Source organism: Ornithodoros turicata, chromosome 4 (assembly GCF_037126465.1).
Source record: "Ornithodoros turicata isolate Travis chromosome 4, ASM3712646v1, whole genome shotgun sequence".
Classification (NCBI taxonomy): Eukaryota; Metazoa; Arthropoda; class Arachnida; order Ixodida; family Argasidae; genus Ornithodoros; species Ornithodoros turicata.
Genome location: NC_088204.1, coordinates 7,910,695 through 7,929,333, shown reverse-complemented (window position 1 = coordinate 7,929,333; position 18,639 = coordinate 7,910,695). Strand labels below are relative to the sequence as shown.

At 44.7% G+C, this 18,639-nt stretch overlaps 1 protein-coding gene across 1 annotated transcript in view; it reads right to left on the bottom strand.

Moving 5' to 3' along the window:
- Positions 1–18,639, bottom strand: part of LOC135390906 (uncharacterized) — a 130,803-nt gene that overhangs the window by 65,569 nt on the left and 46,595 nt on the right. The window contains exon 2 of the mRNA XM_064620880.1: positions 14,468–14,595. Within this exon, the coding sequence (XP_064476950.1) occupies positions 14,468–14,567 (100 nt within the window). The 5' untranslated portion in view covers positions 14,568–14,595. The remainder of the gene's footprint in view (positions 1–14,467; positions 14,596–18,639) is intronic.

Below are 18,639 nucleotides of genomic sequence, written 5' to 3'. Positions count from 1 at the left end.
CAGGGGGGGCACCCACATTAGGGATGCCAAGTTAAATCGATAACGTACTACGATTCGTCGCTGATTTTGGGAAAGTTTCAGTGTGCATCGGGGGCCTCCCGTCACTTCCGTGCATAAATGCGTGCCTGATAAGTATTAATGCGCTGGTAACGAGATTATTCAGTTTTTTTTGTTGGGCTATTGGGTCGTTTGTTGTTGGCACGACAGTCCTGTAAAGCGTGCTTCACTTAGCTCCTTCGAGCGTTAGGTGAAGCCGACTTTCCGAATGCTGGTGGGTCTTGTATGAGAGAAACTCCGTAAAACGTCTTTCCAAGTCTTCATCTTGTTTCTCGCAGCATTAAGGTAACATCGCAGACAGTTTTTTTTTTAATCACAGTACCTTAGTTTATTTATTGTCGGGACTCGAGCCGTGTAATTTGTTTCATAAATGGAACTACGTACATAGACACGAAATTTACCGGCTAATTGGGTTCTAACAACGTTGTAACGTACCTTAAGAAGCTTGGTCCTCCACGCGAAAGCTTTTATCAATTAAACCTAAACAAAAATCTTCAGTGTCGGTTTCTGCATTTTGTTTATGTGATCTACAGGTGTGATCTATGTGATCCCTTCTTCGTATACGCTAACGTTCTTTGGAGTAAATTACGACATCGCGCTCCTTTTTTTTTTTTTTTTATGTAAAGCGTAGTTCTCGAATTACATCTGGTACTCTATTTAGTGAACACATGCACAGAGATGATGATGATGATGATGATGATGAATGGAACTGGGCACTAGAAAAACGGCCCGTACACGTAAGTAACAAGCTCGTAAAATCCGGAGCCAACGATCTGCGTAGCGCTCATTACATGTAGAAGCTAATAAGATTCAATAACTCTCGCTAGATGAATGATTAAAAGCACGAAACTGGCTCATATTAAGATAATGGTAACACGAAAGTGAACTTCGCATCTACGCCACTTTCGTGCATTCGAAAACAAACGTAATCAAGTTAGAAGCAAGGAATGTGTCGGGCTAGTCGGTAGTTGTCCATAAGTGAGACAGGCGCGCAAACACGAAGAAGGCAAGAAGAGAAACTCGCGAGTTTCTAGCGAGAAACAGAAAGTACTAGCGAGAGGAGGTTTCTTTCACTCCTTGTCTTTATCGTGTTAGCCTCATTCACCTAATCAAGCTGGTTTTACGTTCATTTATTTCATAACGTAACAACCCAACGCCGTACTAATCATGATGTAACCTTTATAATTCGCGAAGCTCGAACACCAATTTCTTCGACGTATTGATATAAAATGCGGAGCATACAGAAAAAAGAAAAGAAAAGAAAGTACGACGTCGACAAGCGACACATCATTTTTTTTTAGTTCTGCGCAAGCGCCGCGAAGCAACTGTGACTAGGAGCGGCGTACAGACGTGGACAGATGGAGAGAGGACAGCAAGAAGGAGTGGGAGACAGAGGGGGGGTTAGTGTGACTCCTGGGCCGACTTCAGTGGGAACTGTGCCGATATCCGCCTGGAAAGTCTTCGGAAAACCTAGGGAAAACCTCAGATAGCACAGCCGGTGGTAGGGTTCGATCCCAACACCTCTCAGTCTTCAGCACGACGCATTATTGTGTAACCTTGTCAGCTTCTTAGCCAGTATCGGTTTATCTGACATATATGCGTGTTCTTGTCTCGACATAGAAGTACCGAGACCCTACTCTTTCTTTCTTTTTTTTTTCTTTTTTTTCTTGTCAAGCCATCCATCAAGGAGAGGCACGGCAACAACAGCCTCCGTCACGAAATCGGCCCGGTAGAATGCAGCGCCCCCCCTCTCTATGTGGGTATTCTGCGTACTATTACCGGGGCAACGTCTTTCGGCCGGGCGAGTGATCCATCACCGGCTGCGAGGAATGTCCCATCCTTATGTATTATTGGGGGCACCCGGCTAAATGGCAACCCTGGCAAGCGTGGAATGTGATAGGCTCTTCACGCGTCAGGAAAGAGGCCTCATCCTTGTCACTCTGGACATAATCAGCACGTTATCGATACGCTTGATTCCGACACACTTGTCGCTTCGTCGCGCGGGTCGTATTTCGACGTGTTTCCGCGATATAACAATTCTTACTGCGTTGATTTCAACAATGCGCGCTTGAAATGAAAGTACGACGAGAGACATGAGAAAACCGACGGCGATGAAGTTGTGATTGATTGATTGATTGATTTTAAAAGAAAAGAAGAAGTGAAGGCGATGAAGTTGTGATATTCGCGTGTGTTCATCCCTTCTTCGGGCAGCGTTGTACGCACGGGTTAAATAAACTTCGAGTTCTTCGAGTACTCTGCGGGAGTCCCCTGAACTTCGATCTCCCGGCTTCTACAAGGTTACATATACTAGGTAGTAACTTGGAAGCAACTCGTTACTTTTTTAAAGTAGCTTATAGGAACTACAAGTTCATTTTCATTACCTGTAACTTCATTAGTAACTTAGTTACATTTTTTTGCACGATAACTTAACTGGTAATTTTGTCGCGTAACTTCCCCAACTTTGATTGTAAGTATGAGATATGAAAGTGAGGTAAGTCGAGGCGAGAAGGAATACTGTACGGAAAGAGCAAATAGCGAAATCGAGCTAAAAAATGATTATTCAGATTGGCACTAGGAAGTGAAACATATTCTTTTTGCACTTAGTCATCTGCTGGGCTACAATTTCAACTGCTTTGCATTGTGGCCCCTGCATACCCATTATGCATTTTTTCTACCAGTCTGTATGTAACCGTGTGCTCAGACGACGACCTACTGGATTATACCGACCATATCATAATCGGAAACCGCTATGAGGAGCCCGTCAGCACGATCCGCTAGGGGCGCTACTCATCGGCCCGCGAGATCTACATCATGATTGGACAATAGAAATTTGAAATTTGAACGCGCAGAAGCAGACGCAAGACTACCGTAGCGCAGACGACAGCAACACCTCATACGAGAAAGCGTAGAATGATGATGATAATCAACTTTAGAATGAAACATCCTCTGTGGGACATCCACCGCTTGTAAAAAAAATATTAAGGTAAGCTGGAGTACAAAGTATTGTAGAAGTTGAGGAAGCAATAACCGGGCCGATGAGTAGCGCCACCGCTAGCTTCCAAATGCGGCGCTTGGAAGGGGTGACTATGATATGGTCTTCATAATCTAGTAGGTCGTGACTCAGACGAGCGGCCTTCTCCGGGACACTCCAGCGGAAGATACGCGAAACGTTATAGCTTTCTGATGCCAAGTTAGCGCGAGCGCACAGCGTCACGTCCTTTCGTGCTCTTCTATAACGGTGGGGATCATCCTGTGGCTCAGCCACGAGACACTCCGTAGCAGACGACAGGGCCGGCGCTGTCTTCTGCTATGTGTCGTCTGCTATGCTACTCCCGGCATCCCGGCGCAGTAGCAAATGCTCCACCGTAAGATGCAGCGGAACTTACGAGTGAAGTGAGCTTACGTGTGCAGTGAAGTGAACTTACGTGAGCAGTTCTTTTTGCTTTTTCTTCCACTAGAATATTCCGTGGGGATGTCGTTCGAGTCCCATTAGAGTCATTGCAATTTAGGTCTTGCGGATTATCGCGCACAACGACAAAGGCTGACAGAATTAACTTCCCTTAATTCGCCCGACTATCCATGCTGTCAAAAATGCACGAACCCCACTGGCAATCGACAATGCTCTGCCCGTAGTGCAACAGCGTCATTCTATATGCCACCCGTCTCGCCGAAAAAAAAAAAAAAAAATGAAAGAGCTACGCGAGATCTCCCTTCAAGAGTAAAAAAGAAACAAAACAAAGACACAAAATCCTCCACGGTCTCCATGGCAACGGCAGCCAATAACGAACCTGAATCCATTAAAGATTCAGCAGTGTCGAGGCCACTCCTACTCTCGTCACCGGACTTTTACAAAGGTTGTTTCGCCAGAAGAGAAAGATATTCTCCATCTCAGGTTCACGCAGGCCTCGCACAATAGAACCTCCTGCATCCGCCTTACAAGGAGCGGAACTCTGAAATGTAGGATGGAAGCAAGGAGCACATTCCAGATAAGGAATGCATATGCAACTGATTGTACGAGATAACAGGATTATCTCTCGAAGTGCCTGAGTGGTTGTATACTAGCGGCGTAACATTAGGGAGTCGTTTTCGCATGGACGAAACAACCGATTCGAGTGTCGCGCATGCGCATTATGAATGGGTTGGCGAGTCGTCGGGCGCGCGGTTTCGTACGAACGACCCACCCGCGCTGAGTCGTTTCGTTGTATTCGGCGAGCATGACCGATCGACAGTAGTAACAGTGACTCGCTAGCTCTGTCGGTAACGTGCTGAGCTCAAGATCGCGGGTTCGATCCCGGGGAATGTGGGGAAGGGTAAACATTGCTTCCAGCTTCCGCACGTCAAAAGAACCTCGGGTGGTCCAAATTATCGGCAGTCCTATACCTGAAGCACGTGCAACATGTCGCCACACTAGGCAGACTAACCTTACGGGTAACATCACGGTACCATTATTATCGCGAAGCAAGATGGCGGCTGTTTACAGTACCGAAGCGGCAGTGAGACTGCGAGACGTTTACTGGTTCCGACGATGCACATCCTCTGCGGTGGGTTGTTGGGTGGAACAACGTATTCATTCGAGCGTTTCGAACGCATCAGCGACCAGTTGTGGCGCCAGAACATGTAGTTAGAAGGTTTGTGTGTGTATATGCAAGGTGCATTAAAGCTATGCAAAGTGATGATCCCTGTGTCGTTCCCTGTTTGGTTAACTGTCGAGAGAGGCCCGCACACGTGTGGTTAGCCCTTTTCAAAGCAGAACTGCGTCCTACATCATCCTGATTCTTCAACATGAGATCGAGTCTGCAAACTGTGCCGGCGTCTGCTTTACTGACCGACACGGTGACAGATGTATTTCGCCTCAACTGCAGCCTTCTGCAAAGGGAAAAAAATGTCTGCGGTACCTCATACGTCATATACAGGGTGTTTCAGTTAAATCTCCGGGCTAAATAATTCGCGAACGGGTGCACCAATCGAAGAACTTTCTTTTTAACAAATATCTGTCCGATACTGCCTACAAGCTGCGCACCGTGTGAATGAGTGGGAGGCGCTCATTATTTAAATAAAAAATAAAAATGAGTTTCGTGAAAAAACGTAATTTATAAAGCAGGGCGCCGTCGACATTAAAATGGGTGCTACCCCTTTTGGGACCTTCAGTGGACACCTTTTCGAGAAAAATCTGCCACCGAAGCGGCTCATTTGTTGCAATAATTAATTGGCTTCGGTTTGCGTATTTTTGCCGCGGCTGGTCGCGGCGAAGTGCAAAAGGACGTAATTCATTGGTGCAGTTCATTGGTGGATAAGGAAGTGAAAGAGCGTCCTTTTGCGCTTCACCGCGACCAGCCGCGACGAAATTATGTAAACCGAAACCAATTAATTACTGCAACAAATGACCACCTTCGGTGTCAGATTTTTCTCTAAAAGGTGTCCTCTAAAAGGTGTCCCTTATTTGTCTTTAATCTATCTCATCCTTCACCTTCATCCTTCTTCATCTTCACCTTTTGTTAGCTTATCCTTTCTTTTTATTTCGTGTTCATTTATTTCTTTCTTTTTTTTGCGGAATAGCAAGCGGACATACCGTTTGGCTGACCTTTCCTCCTTTTTTTTATTTGTTCCAATAAATATATCCCCATAATTAGTACATATTATTACTGTGACATTACATTCTAAAAACGAAGTTTTTAGAGTGTACTCATATTATATTCATATTATTCATATAAATATCCCCTTCAACAATATGCACATCAAAGCACAGCCGCTAGGGAGAGTTCCGAGCTATTCTCCCTATTCCCTATTCTCCGGATGACCTCCTATAGACCTGGGAGCTTGCGCCGCAGATGACAGATTCATGGCATATGGTGGAACTTTATAGAAGACGGTAAAAAAGAGCATCAAACTTCCCTTCTTTCATGGTTGACTTCCACCGCCTGAAATATGCTAGCTCTCATAACGTTTTCCATAATGCGGCAAGCGTAGCCGTTTCCTTTCGAAGCGTTCCAAACGCTTGTGTGAACGACGTTAACCCTGTTTTTGCAATAGGATAAATACTCACTCTTCTTAACTCGTCCGTGGAAAAGGTTTACGCTCGAAACGTCATTTTACCCCATTGCACCCTGTACCTCCCCTATTTTTTTTCTTTGTTTTTTTTTCTGTACACCAGTCTCTTGTTTTTATTCCCTGTATTTTGTGTGCCACGCCTCCTATTGGAGCTTCGCTCAGCGCGTTTTTGCAACTTTAGGCTTAAAAACTCTCCCTCGTTAGAGCAGCTTGCGAAAATGACTCTCGTTTCACTCTGAGACAGCTAGGCAACAGCCTTTTTACTAAATTGGCCTCATTAACGAAAGAACCTCAAAATAAAAAGCAGACGACGCGCTGTGCTGCAGTCGTCTCCGCCTGCGCAGCTTAATGCCGTTCCTTTTATTTCCCGATTTCGTTGTTTTTTCGGATGCGGCTGAAAGAGCTCTGACAAATTGTTCCCAGGTGCATTGAGAAGGGGTGCTCTACACGCCGCTGATGCGGCGCCAACGAGGGAAAAAAAAGGGGGAAGGGAAAGAAACGAAACTTTGAACATAAAACTATATCCCGGCACGAAATCAAACGTTCCTCGTGAGTCTCCTATGGCTGATGTAGACTCTCTGATGCGCAGTAAGCAAGAAGAGGGAAGGGCAGGCAAAAAGGCGAGAGGAAAAAACTTCCCTTTTGGGATGCCCAGTAAACGCTCACGCAGGGGCGCAAGACAAGCGATAAAGTGGCTCTATCAATCGCGCCCTATCACTGCGAGAATTGCGGTTTCTCGTTTTCAATACTATATATGCGAGCCGACTGTCAATACTACATGCCAGAGTAATCGGAATGGAACACATTTTCTTCCGAAAAGCTATATACAATTCATTTTCCAGAGCTCCGTATGCGTCTGAGTCTTATGCCCGCAGTTACAAAATGGAGCGCTCTATATCATGCTACTCACCAAGTAAACACTCAAATGTTCGGACTGGAGAACTCCCTCAGGGCTATATAAGAGTCCGCTGTACAATGACAAAATCAAAAGAGAAAATACTTTTTCACTCCGACGAAATGAGAAAAAAAGAAAGAAAGAAAAAGAAATGAAAAGAAAAAGAGCGAGCGAGAGAGAAAGACTCTTTTTCAATACCAGTATGGGAGAGAGGTCGGGACAAAAGCGTGCTCTGTTAGCTTGCCGTGAAGGCGCTTTACAGACGTTATTATTTTTCACACAGACGGAATGAAAGCCCGATGCGACATCCTTTTTTTAAATCTTCCTTTTTCCTCGGTTTTGTATGTATGGCTACGGGGGAGTTTCCTATTGTAAGGGCCATGTCAGACAGACGAAGATCAAAGAGGTCAAGTGGAATGAAATTTCTTGTTTTTTTTTTATCCTTGTCTCCCGCGAAACAAACTGAAAAGAAAACGATACAAATAAAGGAAAAAATAAAAGTACGAAAGAACAAAACGCATTTTCCGCGAGTTTGCCTCTAAACACAGTCTAAAAATGAGCGTTGTTATTTTTCTTGAAATTCCAAAGATCCAATGATAGTTACGACGAGTGTTTTCCATTCATTCAGCTATACCGTTCCATTCATTCTAATATATTGAACTTTCGTCGCGTATTAAAGGTAAATATGTACTTTTCTACATTGTCGAGTTCCCCACAATTACTTATTTACTTATGCTTTTGTATCTTATACATTTACTAGAAAAAAAATATGATTTTTATACATTTACTACAAAAAAATTTAGTACACGTGACGTTTATCACAAATATGTATGATATATTTCATACATTTATATTGTTTTCAATATTTAAAATTACTTACACAACAAATGGTATCTTCTGTTATGCCTACGAGTATACCTTACTCATAAGTCTTCCCATTCATCAGTACGGAACAAAGCATCTTACTGACAATACTGTCCACTTCCTGAACCGCAATGAAACTGCAGTTTCAGTCAGTCAATGCTCTTCGCGCTCCGAATACAGCGCCCGATGGCTACACGCATGACAGACTGCAAGGTACACATGAAGCAAGCGAGCAAGCAAGAGGAAAGCCAGCAAAGCAAACATGGTCCGAAAGGAAAACCCGAGACGGTAAACTAAGGACACGCCTTCCGTTGCCTTGAGTTGTCTCGCTTCCTGCGACACAACATAAACGCCTCTAAAATGCCCTTTCATCTTCCGCACTTCATTACTCAAATGAATTTTTTTTTTTAAATCCTCCCTTTCAAGATAATGTCTTTGCGCGAATCGAATTCGTCGTCTTGTCCTTCTCATTGGAATGCGCATGTTAAGTCCTCATCAGCGGAAGGAATGTTAGAATCCCCGAGAGGTTTTTTTAAACTTATTATTCGTAGAGCGTATTGAGTGCGGGGATGATATGAAACTTTTTGGATAGAACGAATTACGTCATTATTTCCAGGATAATTTAAATTTTTACGCACTGATACAGAGTTAAGAGGAGCTGAACGATGGAATGCGACCACAATATGTACTGTTGGCGCCACGGTTAGCTAAAATCGCCTGTCAATACTTCGCCGTCCCATATTACCTCAGTTGCGCTTGAAAGTGTTGTGACAATATTGTATTGTCGGTTTCTGTATTTTGTTTATGACAATATTGTATTTGAAGGAGGACCACCACCAGCACGTGTTTACTACTCGAAAGAAATATTCTTACAACACCTGAAGATTTGAGATGCGATAAACCACGAAGTGCTGATTTTAGACAACCGTGCCCCTACAGTACTTTTCTAGTCTGGCATTCGTCCTCGTTTCCCTGAAATTCTACGTCATACTACTGTAAGAAAAAAGGGTGTGGAAAGGTAGTAAGTTCCATAGTTACCACCTAACACCGCGTCTGATAAAGGGTGTAAAAGGGTGGTAAAAGCAATTATGATATATCCAAATTGTTACAAAAAGGCGTACGCCCCCCTCGCTCACCGAATCAGAAGCAGTAACCCTATCATTCTTAGGTAGCAGGTAGGACTTTGCAACCTTTTAGGAACAACATATGCGGCAACTGGTACCTTCTAAAAGGCGTACCAGCTCCACCCTTGTTTGCAGGACTGTGGGTACTATCTATGAACGAATCGAACATTGCGCCATAAATGACGTAGAAATTTGAGATCCGCAGACGAACAAATTGACGTTTAAGAGAGAGAGAGAGAGAGAGATTGGTAAATATACTGTTTCCCCAGCGTTCCCGTGCTATGCATTTACTTTGCTAAACAATAGCGGTCTTCAGTGGAACGCTATACGGTTAGAAAAGTCAGTCAGAAAGACGTAATGTATGTAAGGACCACCGCCGCAAAAATTGCAGCGGAATTCTGCACGGCCACTCGGTCGACGGAGTTCGGACAAACTACTGCTGTTTCGGGGAAATATGATACTTCAAAAGGTTCTCGAGAAAACAAATTCTTCAGGGCCAAACGAACGACTCCGAACTGGAACGTGTCACAACTCAGCGGCGCCATGGAGGTTAGTCTGTGGATCAATTTTGCCCACTTGAGGGTTCTTCAACATAGGCCTAAATCGAGATCTTAGCCCACGTACGGCACACCATATTTAGCGTGTCTCGCGGAAGACGACGTGTCAGAGCAACCTGTACCACGCACCACCAAGTTACGGGGATCCTCGTCCGGGATCGAACCCGCGACCTTGGGGTCAGAATGATGATGATGATGATTTCAGTTTTTATGACGCACAAACAACTACGATCATAGTGCGCCAAAACAGTGGTGATTGTGTGATCAGCGATGTATAACAAAAAAAGGGGGGGGATCAGACTGAAATTCAATTGAAGGAAAAGGAAAAATCTAAATACCAGAACCTTCCGACGTTCCATTTTTAGAGCCTAGTGCAAGGCGACACCGTCGAGGTTTTCATCTGCCCGGAATTATCTTCAGAAAGATAACACGTTGAATTGGCTTCGGATAGGAAATGTAATTGATCGGAGTAGAAAAGTAAATTTGCGAGTGTAGCCACGTGTAATAGCCGTAATAACTGTTACACTGAAGTTTTAGGACTCTTCATCGCACTTCTTGCACGTTTATTGTGTGCGCTCGTTTAGCGTTAGCTTGTTCGCTGATCACGAGGCTGCAGGTGGCTGATTTCGAGGACCCTTGACAGCTTCGATGGCGTTGCACGAACCTCCATCGAGTCGAGGACCATCCGAGTCAATGGTAATTCAAAGCAGCCGTGTACCAGCGTCCGAGAGCAATTCAGATCGATCGTCATTCATTTCAAGGAAACAAGCAGTATTAGAATGTCAATCTAACCGCGATAAGTCCGCCAATCACGACGTCATCGCAGCTCCACATGACCACGTGACGACAAAGTGAGAGGAGACATTAAGCGGGCTTTGTATATCTAGGCGGCGTCGCAACAACGGTGTACACTCTTAAAAAAAAAAAAAAAAGGCGTACTTTAACTCCTTTCCTTGCCGCATATAATGATATACCCTCGTCAGACGGCAAACTTTAAGGCCGTTAGCGAAACGGCCATAGCTTCACCTGCTGTAGCCCAACCATCATCTCGAATGACATCGTTCTCTGCCCTGATTTGTTGAAAACGGGAGGCGTACACCTTTTTTGTGACTACATAACTGTCACAAAAGAGGTGTAGGGAGTTAAACGGTCCGAAAGGAATGAGGAGACTACTTTTTAAGAGTAATCGGACTCTTCAAAAGGGGATTGATATATGTGGCAAGGACAGGAGTTAAAGGACGCGCTTTTTTTAAAGAGTGTAGAGTGCAAGCTCACTTGCGGAACTCGTTCTAAAACACAATACGATATTAGTGCAATTGCTCAAACGTCGCGTGCGCAGTGGACTTCTATTCGGAGAAGCGGCGAAGGCCCAAAATGTAAAACCGATCAACAAAAAGATACGCCGTCCGCATTCTGGGAGCGGTTCAAAAAGACCGTTCATACCAAATAATTTTTCCGATAGAAAGTATGCGGAATTGTTCGCGTGACATCCAGAACTGGTTCGCGTGATTTCAGTGGTGCAATCTACTTATTAATAGTGCGGTATCGAGTTTTAATAACAAAACAAGTGGATTCGCGTGCAATTCTTCGTTTTTCCTCGTTACATTGATCGCAACAATGGCGACCCTCAGGAAAGAAAAATGAGTAACTCACTCATCGATCCAGCGTCTCCTCAACGGTTGGAGCTACTCGAGATAATTTCACATCGATTCCGAAATATACGGCACACATATTGATACACAGTGAGCGGCGCAAGTGTGTATGCGCTCATGCGTGTGGACACTTTCTCCAGATGGATGTCGATAACGCGAAAATGATAAACATCTACCAACAGAGACACGCGAGCCGTGCTGCCGAACCGAGCTTCGTAACTGATTTTGTGGATTTATTAGTTTATTAACAACGTGGCATCGTTGTTCGTGTGTTTACTTTCGCTCAACCGTACCTTGTAAGATTTGCTATATGTCGTTTTTTTTTTTTTTTTTTTTTTTTTTTTTTTTTTTATGAGTGTGTACATGCATGAAAAGCTCGCACGAAACCAAACGGGGCTTCGATGATGAATTTTCTTGTTACGTGCGCTTCGCGTGCACATTTTTACAGGCTGGAGCATGTTGGGGTACTTTAATCTCGTATCCAAGTTCTCTTTCGTCTTTTATTTTACCCTAAAAACAATGCTTTGCCGCAGAACAAGGTGAGTGCCCACCAATGCATAGAAGTGATACTTTTTTCGTGGACAACATACCCACGGCTCGTTGCTTCCAGCACCGTGTGTCGAAGATTTCCGGTGCGCGTCAAAAGCACCCCATGTGGTCGAGATTATCCGCAGTATGTCATTGCAGCATGTAGCCACAACAATAAGGAGATAAGTCGACTTATCCCCTTTTTGCAATTTTTGCTGCAATGACATCGACGCACCAGTATGCACCTGCCGATGAAAATTTAGGACCGTATTGCGATTTGTTGGTCCGTTACAGCCTGGGGCAAACAACGGGAAATGCGTGTGTGTAAATGGGACGGGCGATCAGATCAGGCCCCGTGCTGTGTTTGAGACTTCGTGTTGTGTCTGTCCCTTCGTGTTCCCTAGTCTCGGGGGTTTTACATTACGCAAGATCAGGCCCTTTTTCTCGGTTTGGGATTCTTCGACTTATGCCCCTTATTGCATACAGGTGTTCAATTGTGGGCGGACTCACCTTACTTGTACATCTACGCTCACTTATTATTTCATATATCCGCGGCTTTCAACAGTATTTAAAAAAAAATAATGCCGAACAAAGTACATGTTATTCCCCTTACGTGCATGTTCCGTGTTATCAATTCAACGAATACAATGTTCAATGCGCAATATTTTGACCATCCGTGGATAAATTACTTTTAAAATGTAATTAAATTACATTAATTATTACTCCAGTTAGAATTTAATTACATTACTCACTACTGCAATTGAAATGTAATGAAATTACATTACAATTATGTCGAAAAAGTAATGACATTACAAAGTCATTACTGCGAGTTTAAACGAAACGATATTGAGGATGTGGAAATTCACTGTCAGGCAACACTACGTTGCAAAAACAAGACATATTTTATTCTGCGCCGATTGAGTGCGTCACGTTCATTGTGGGCATTGAATTCTTTTAACTGGTCAGTCGGCAACGCTCTTTCTGTGAAGTGCCAACACAGAACACACACTCGATTCTTTTTTAAAATGTAATAATCTCATTAAAATTACTGCCCAAATGTAATTAAATTACATTACAAATTACATAATGCCAAAAGTAATGCATTACAGTACAAATTACCAGAAAAAGTAATTCATTACCGTAATTTCATTACAGTAATGACATTACTACCCAGGTATGATTTTGACCCACAAATAGGAAAGGAAGCAGAAAATCTTCGCCTATACATTATATTCTCCTTTCCCAGACAGACAGACAGAAAGCACAAAGAGAGTCAAAATATACCGGAGCAGAGTAGGGATATCGCATGTCTTCCCGAAGAACCGCCTGAAAGCGCACAACTGCTTACATGTCTGAGAGGTCTATAATCTCATATCAGCTCCTGTTTGCCTCCTTCGAAGAAAAGCGATCCTTCTGGAACACGGGGCACAATGGGTTCAAGATCGTCCGTGTCGAACACGCAAACATTGAATGAGGAGGCACTCTAGAGCATTACGGCCCCCGACATGCAATAGACTTTGATTTGCCCCTTTTCTCTATTCTTGTTTCTTTAAGGAAAGGAGCTCGAAATAGCGACGACGATGTTTGATGGTAGAAGGCCGTTGCTTGAGGAATGACGAGACCTAAAGTGTTTCTTAATGTACGCTGCAGGTCGAAATAAGCCGATGATTCGGTAACTATATGGGAAAGTAATGATTTTCCATTAAGAGTATCGGGAAAACGGGCTGCGCCGTAAAAGCTATACAACGGAGCAGGAAGACCAGAGAGGCTAACACCTCCACGAGAGCCACGTATTTTCTAGGGGACAAAACTTTGCGTTGCATTTTGGTGAATATTTGAGCGATCTTTACGATATTGGTCTTGTTCGGTAGCTTTTCGAAATTGACGTTGAATGTACGAAATAGTTTACTTGTTTTCCTAATTCACACTTCTACAGGGCATTACAGTACTACACAAACACGACCAAAATCTAACACTCAAGTTCCCGAGTACATGAGTGTAATATTAAAAGGCGAATCTTTTTACGTGCTTTCCAAGCAAAAAATATTCTAGAATATGTTCATGTCGATACCACGTGTATCGAGTTTTCCGTTCTCGTCTTACACCATAAAGCATCAAGCACGTATCAAGACACGCTATTCGCCAGCTGCGTGTCGCGCGGCACGCCGTGCTATACTAGCGACTTCAAAACAAATGACACAGCTGCAACCTTCACTATCTTTTGTTGTGACAACATTACACGGCTTCAGGAGTCGTGTTCAACTCTCTTATCCTTTACCGAGTGGTGTCCTTTGTCGTTACGTTGTCGGCCGTAAAAGAAATCTAGGCCATACAAGCTCATTCGTACCCAGCCGCGGATAGCACGACATTCTCGGGAAAACATAAACAAGCCGCCGCCACAACTTCCGGTGTCACGAAGACTTCCGGTCCTTCCGCGACCAAGGACGCTCGGAACCAGCCGCCACGCAGAATTATATCTTTCGCTTTCCTGATTTGTTGAAAACGGGAGGCGTACGCCTTTTTGTGGCAACTTGAATTGCGACAAAAAGGCGTATACGACCCTCTTTCTCCTAAAATCAGAAGCGATAACTGTATCAGTCGGCACAGGGGCTGGCGCAGAGCGTGCTTGCTGTGAAACCGGATGTCGTTTTGGCACCAAACCGGAAGATGTGAAAACGGCATGTATACGATACGCACTTCCCCAGTATGTCTCAAGTAGTAGACATTATTAGATAAACTGACCTGTACGTATGAGTTTGAACGTGATGGCGTTGTGGCCCCTGATTGGCTCGTCGTGAATGTGACGTACCAACTTCCGGAAGCAGCTGTTATCCATCGTCATGTCGCCGATGGATTCCACCTTTCACGGCCTGCGGAAAAATAAACGACTTATCTCAATTATAGTTCCCTTTAAATGCATTCCTACAGATAAGGTGTAATACATATTAGACAACGTTAGTAGACCGTTGATGACGTTGGCTTCCGAAGTGCCGTATCTACCGCACCCCATCAACGAATAAACAGATAAACAGAAAGATAAACAGAGTTCCCCTCTACGAATAAGATTCTGAGTCATGCCCACTGTCATTGATTCCGGTAGGCACGGTAACCTCACCGTGACGTTATCAGCTGTCCACTAACACCCTCTATTGTTGCACAAAATGCACATGCACTATAAAAACAGAACTTCACCGCATAGCACGTTGTGCGCCAACCATTGCCACGAATGATAGGGTTATCGCTTCTGACTGGGAGACAGAGGGGAGCGTACGCCTTTTTGTGCCAGTTTTCATATACCCAGATTGCCACAAAAAGGTGTACGCCCCCTCTCTCTTCGAACCAGAAGCGATAACCCTATCATTCGTGGCACAGCGTGCTACGCGGCGAAGTTCTGTTTTCAGAGTGTAGTGTTCCGATAATCCTATCGCACACTCTTCAAAACAGGAGGGGGGGGGGAATGGCAGAATCAGCTCGTCGTTATTGGCCACACAGAAGTGGGCTTCGTCACGACTATAGCAAAAAAAGAAGGAAAGACGGATGGCGGATAGAGGATGAGGGGTGCAGATGCGTAGAGGGTGCATGAGCTCGACGAGGAGAGCAAAGTGATAGAAAGGTCTCTTCAAAACTAACTTCACTTTATGGCACGCCCCTAGCCAACCACCGTCCCGAATGACGCCGTTCTCGTCCCTGATTTGTTGAAAGCGGAGGCGTACGCCTTTTTTGTAGCAATTATGTATTCTATGTATTCTATTCATTGTATGTTATTAACTGGTTACTCTGTATATACTGCTGTTATTCGTTCTATGTTATCAACTGGTTTCTCTGTATATACCACTGTCATCCGTTGCATGTTATTAACCGGCTTCACTGTATATACCACTGTTATTTACTACTTGCACTGTACATATCATCAGGTTAATGTAATAAATTTTCTTTATATATTATGTATTGCATAAGCGGTACAAAAAAAGGTGTACGCCTTAGAGCACTGCACGGGCCCGGGCCCCCGACCCGGCCCGGGCCCGACCCGGCCCGCGGGCCGGGCTGGGCTTGTTATTGGCTGTGTGCTCCGGGCCGGGCCGAGCCCGGGCCGACAAAATACGCCAGCACCGCGGGCCGGGCCGGGCCCGGGCCGTTAAAATACGCCACCACCGCGGGCAGGGCCGGGCCCGGGCCGACAAATATGTTCCCGAGAGTCATGCCCGGCCGGGCCACGCAGCTAATTCCACACATTGGAGATGCATTAGTTCATATCATCATGCGCTTGCGTCATTCCTGTGCATATTTTGCAAAGACAAGCAAAAGGTACTGCATTATGCATATGATTCCACCCTCTAGAACATTCTCCAAGCCACTTTACATTGCTCCTCACTCCTCACATATTTCACAATCACTTTGGCAAAGCTTGGTGAGAGGGATAGGGACTGGGAGAAGCAGTTTGTCGACAGCATGCTCTATCTCCGCAAAATCTTGACAGTGTAACGATAACGCCCCGTGCGTTCTGGATTTAATTTGGTCTCGTGCGGTTACGGTGTTAAACCGCCATCACTTGTATGTTTGTCTTCTCTCCTTATAAATTTACTTATAAATTGGTTTGATAATCGCCAGAAACGCGTACGTCGCGGCTGGAAATACTAGGCCGGGATCTACTCGCCGGGTCACCGGGCTGGGCCGGGCCGGGCCGGGCTCTATTTGCTTAGACGCCGGGCCGGGCCGGGCTCTAGTCACTGGGTCACCGGGCCGGGCCGGGCCGCATAAAAATATGAAGGTCCGGGCCCGGGTCGGGCCGGGCCATTTTTCGATGCGCCCGGGCCGGGTCGGGCCCGGAAAAGTCGGCCCGTGCAGTGCTCTAGTACGCCTTCCATTCTCAACAAATCAGGGGCGAGAACGATGTCATTCGGGACGATGGTTAGCTAGGAACGCGCTACGAGGAGAAGCGTGTACGGTATCGTATTACATTCCATGCTTCCTAAAACAGAACTTCACCACATAACATGTTTCTAGCCAACCATCATCCCGAATGACACCATTCTCTCCCCTGATTTGTTGAAAACAGGAGGCGTCTGCCTTTTTGTGGCGCTTATGCTGTTTTGTTGATTGTCACAAAAAGGCGTATGCCCCGCGCTTTCCGCAAATCAGGAGTGACAACGGTACTGTTTCGTGCAATGGTCTGCCGGCTTCAGAGTCCTATGTAGTTCCGTTTTAAGCGTGGAGGATTAAAGTAACAAGTGCAATCGACCGCATATGCGACACAACCTATACGGGCATTCACTAGAAACAAAAGTAATAAGAACAAACACTGGTAGGAGGGTAAGAAAATACTCTGTTCTGAAGTGGTCCAATCATCACATGAGTGCGTTCCTGCTTGGACTAACAACACGCCGACTTCAACTCGACAGTCGCTCTCTAGGGAAAGAAAATGAAAAACAGGGAACCTCGGAACGACTGCGGGGGAAAATGTCGCTCCCTAAATAAATCAGCAAAACAGCGTTTCTTCCGTGTGCAGTCGGGTCACGTTCGTGAGGTCGGTCAAAGATCAATAGCCTTCTTTCGTCGGACCTGGTAAAACCGGAGTCACGGTCCGGGCTCAGATATTAGGGAAACACACAGACCTCCGGTTGTTCGTATGTCGAGGTCCCAAAGGAAATCGTTGTGGTGTTCCGCTGACTCCTTGTGTGCTCAATTAATGACCCAAAATGGTCGTTTATTTTTCTCGCTCCTCTGTCTGTGACGTCAGCTTTGGACATTTTTGTGGCGCCTTATCGCTGTCGCGCTATTGGTGGACTTCGCCCAGCACTTGAAGCATTAACGTGAAAGAAACGGTGAAATAGATTGATGATTTAAGCTTTCTATAGGGCAGAATATAACTTTCGATATCATTCTGTGTTGATATTCAACGCAAAAGATTTAAATGATTTTTTTTTTCTCTGGAGCAACATCGAAATAATGACCAAACAAATTAAAAACATATATGTATATCATATATACGTATCTGAAACGAAAAATGAGACACAGACTACGAAGGTATGGAAAGTAAGAAAAAGGGATAATTTATTTAAATTTAAGGCTAAGGGACTGTCTACGTTAAGACGGAGGCTCCGCCTTCGTCAGAACAAGACGAAGTATATATTGTATATACAGGGTGTTGTTTTTTTTTTAAATCCGTTACAGAATCTTTATAAAAACGCCATGAGAGCAGCACAGATGTCGTTTTTGCAGTTGAATTCTACGGCCAGGCTGACATCCTCTTGAAGACAGTATACAACTACGAGATCAGTAATTACCTAAAATTCATTAATTAACTCTTTAATTAGGGGATATCGGGAAAAAGCGGGATAGCAGAATGAGAGGCTATCCTATAGTTGAAAGCCATTCCACGTTTAAAAAAATCCTGAAACACGCACCTGCGTTAAGATATCCATCCCCGAATTTTGATATGTAAATGAGCCGAAACTGAAAAAGCGCGCATAAGAAGCGCATGACCTTCGCCGACGGAAGCGTATATCTGGGCGGGAAAGATGTTTATCTGGCCCACAGGTCGGCACCTGCTCCAATCATTTCCATCGCTCCAAGTCACGTGGTCCTCTGAGGTCAAATGAAGGCTGTACACCCGGCGTTCCAGGTCGCCGCGGTTTCGGCCCATTCGCATATAAAAATTCGGGGGTGGATATCTTCACGCACGTGCATGTTTCGGGTCTTTTTTAAACGTGGAATGGCTTTTAACTAGGATAGCCTCTCATTCTGCCAACCTGGTTTTTCCCGATATCCCCTAATTAAAGAGTTAATTAATTAATTTTAGGTAATTAGTTATCTTGTGGTTGCATACTTTTTCGAGAGGATGTCAGCATGACCGTAGAGCTTAACTGCAAAAACGACATCCATGCTGCTCTCATGGCTTTTTTAATAAAGATTCT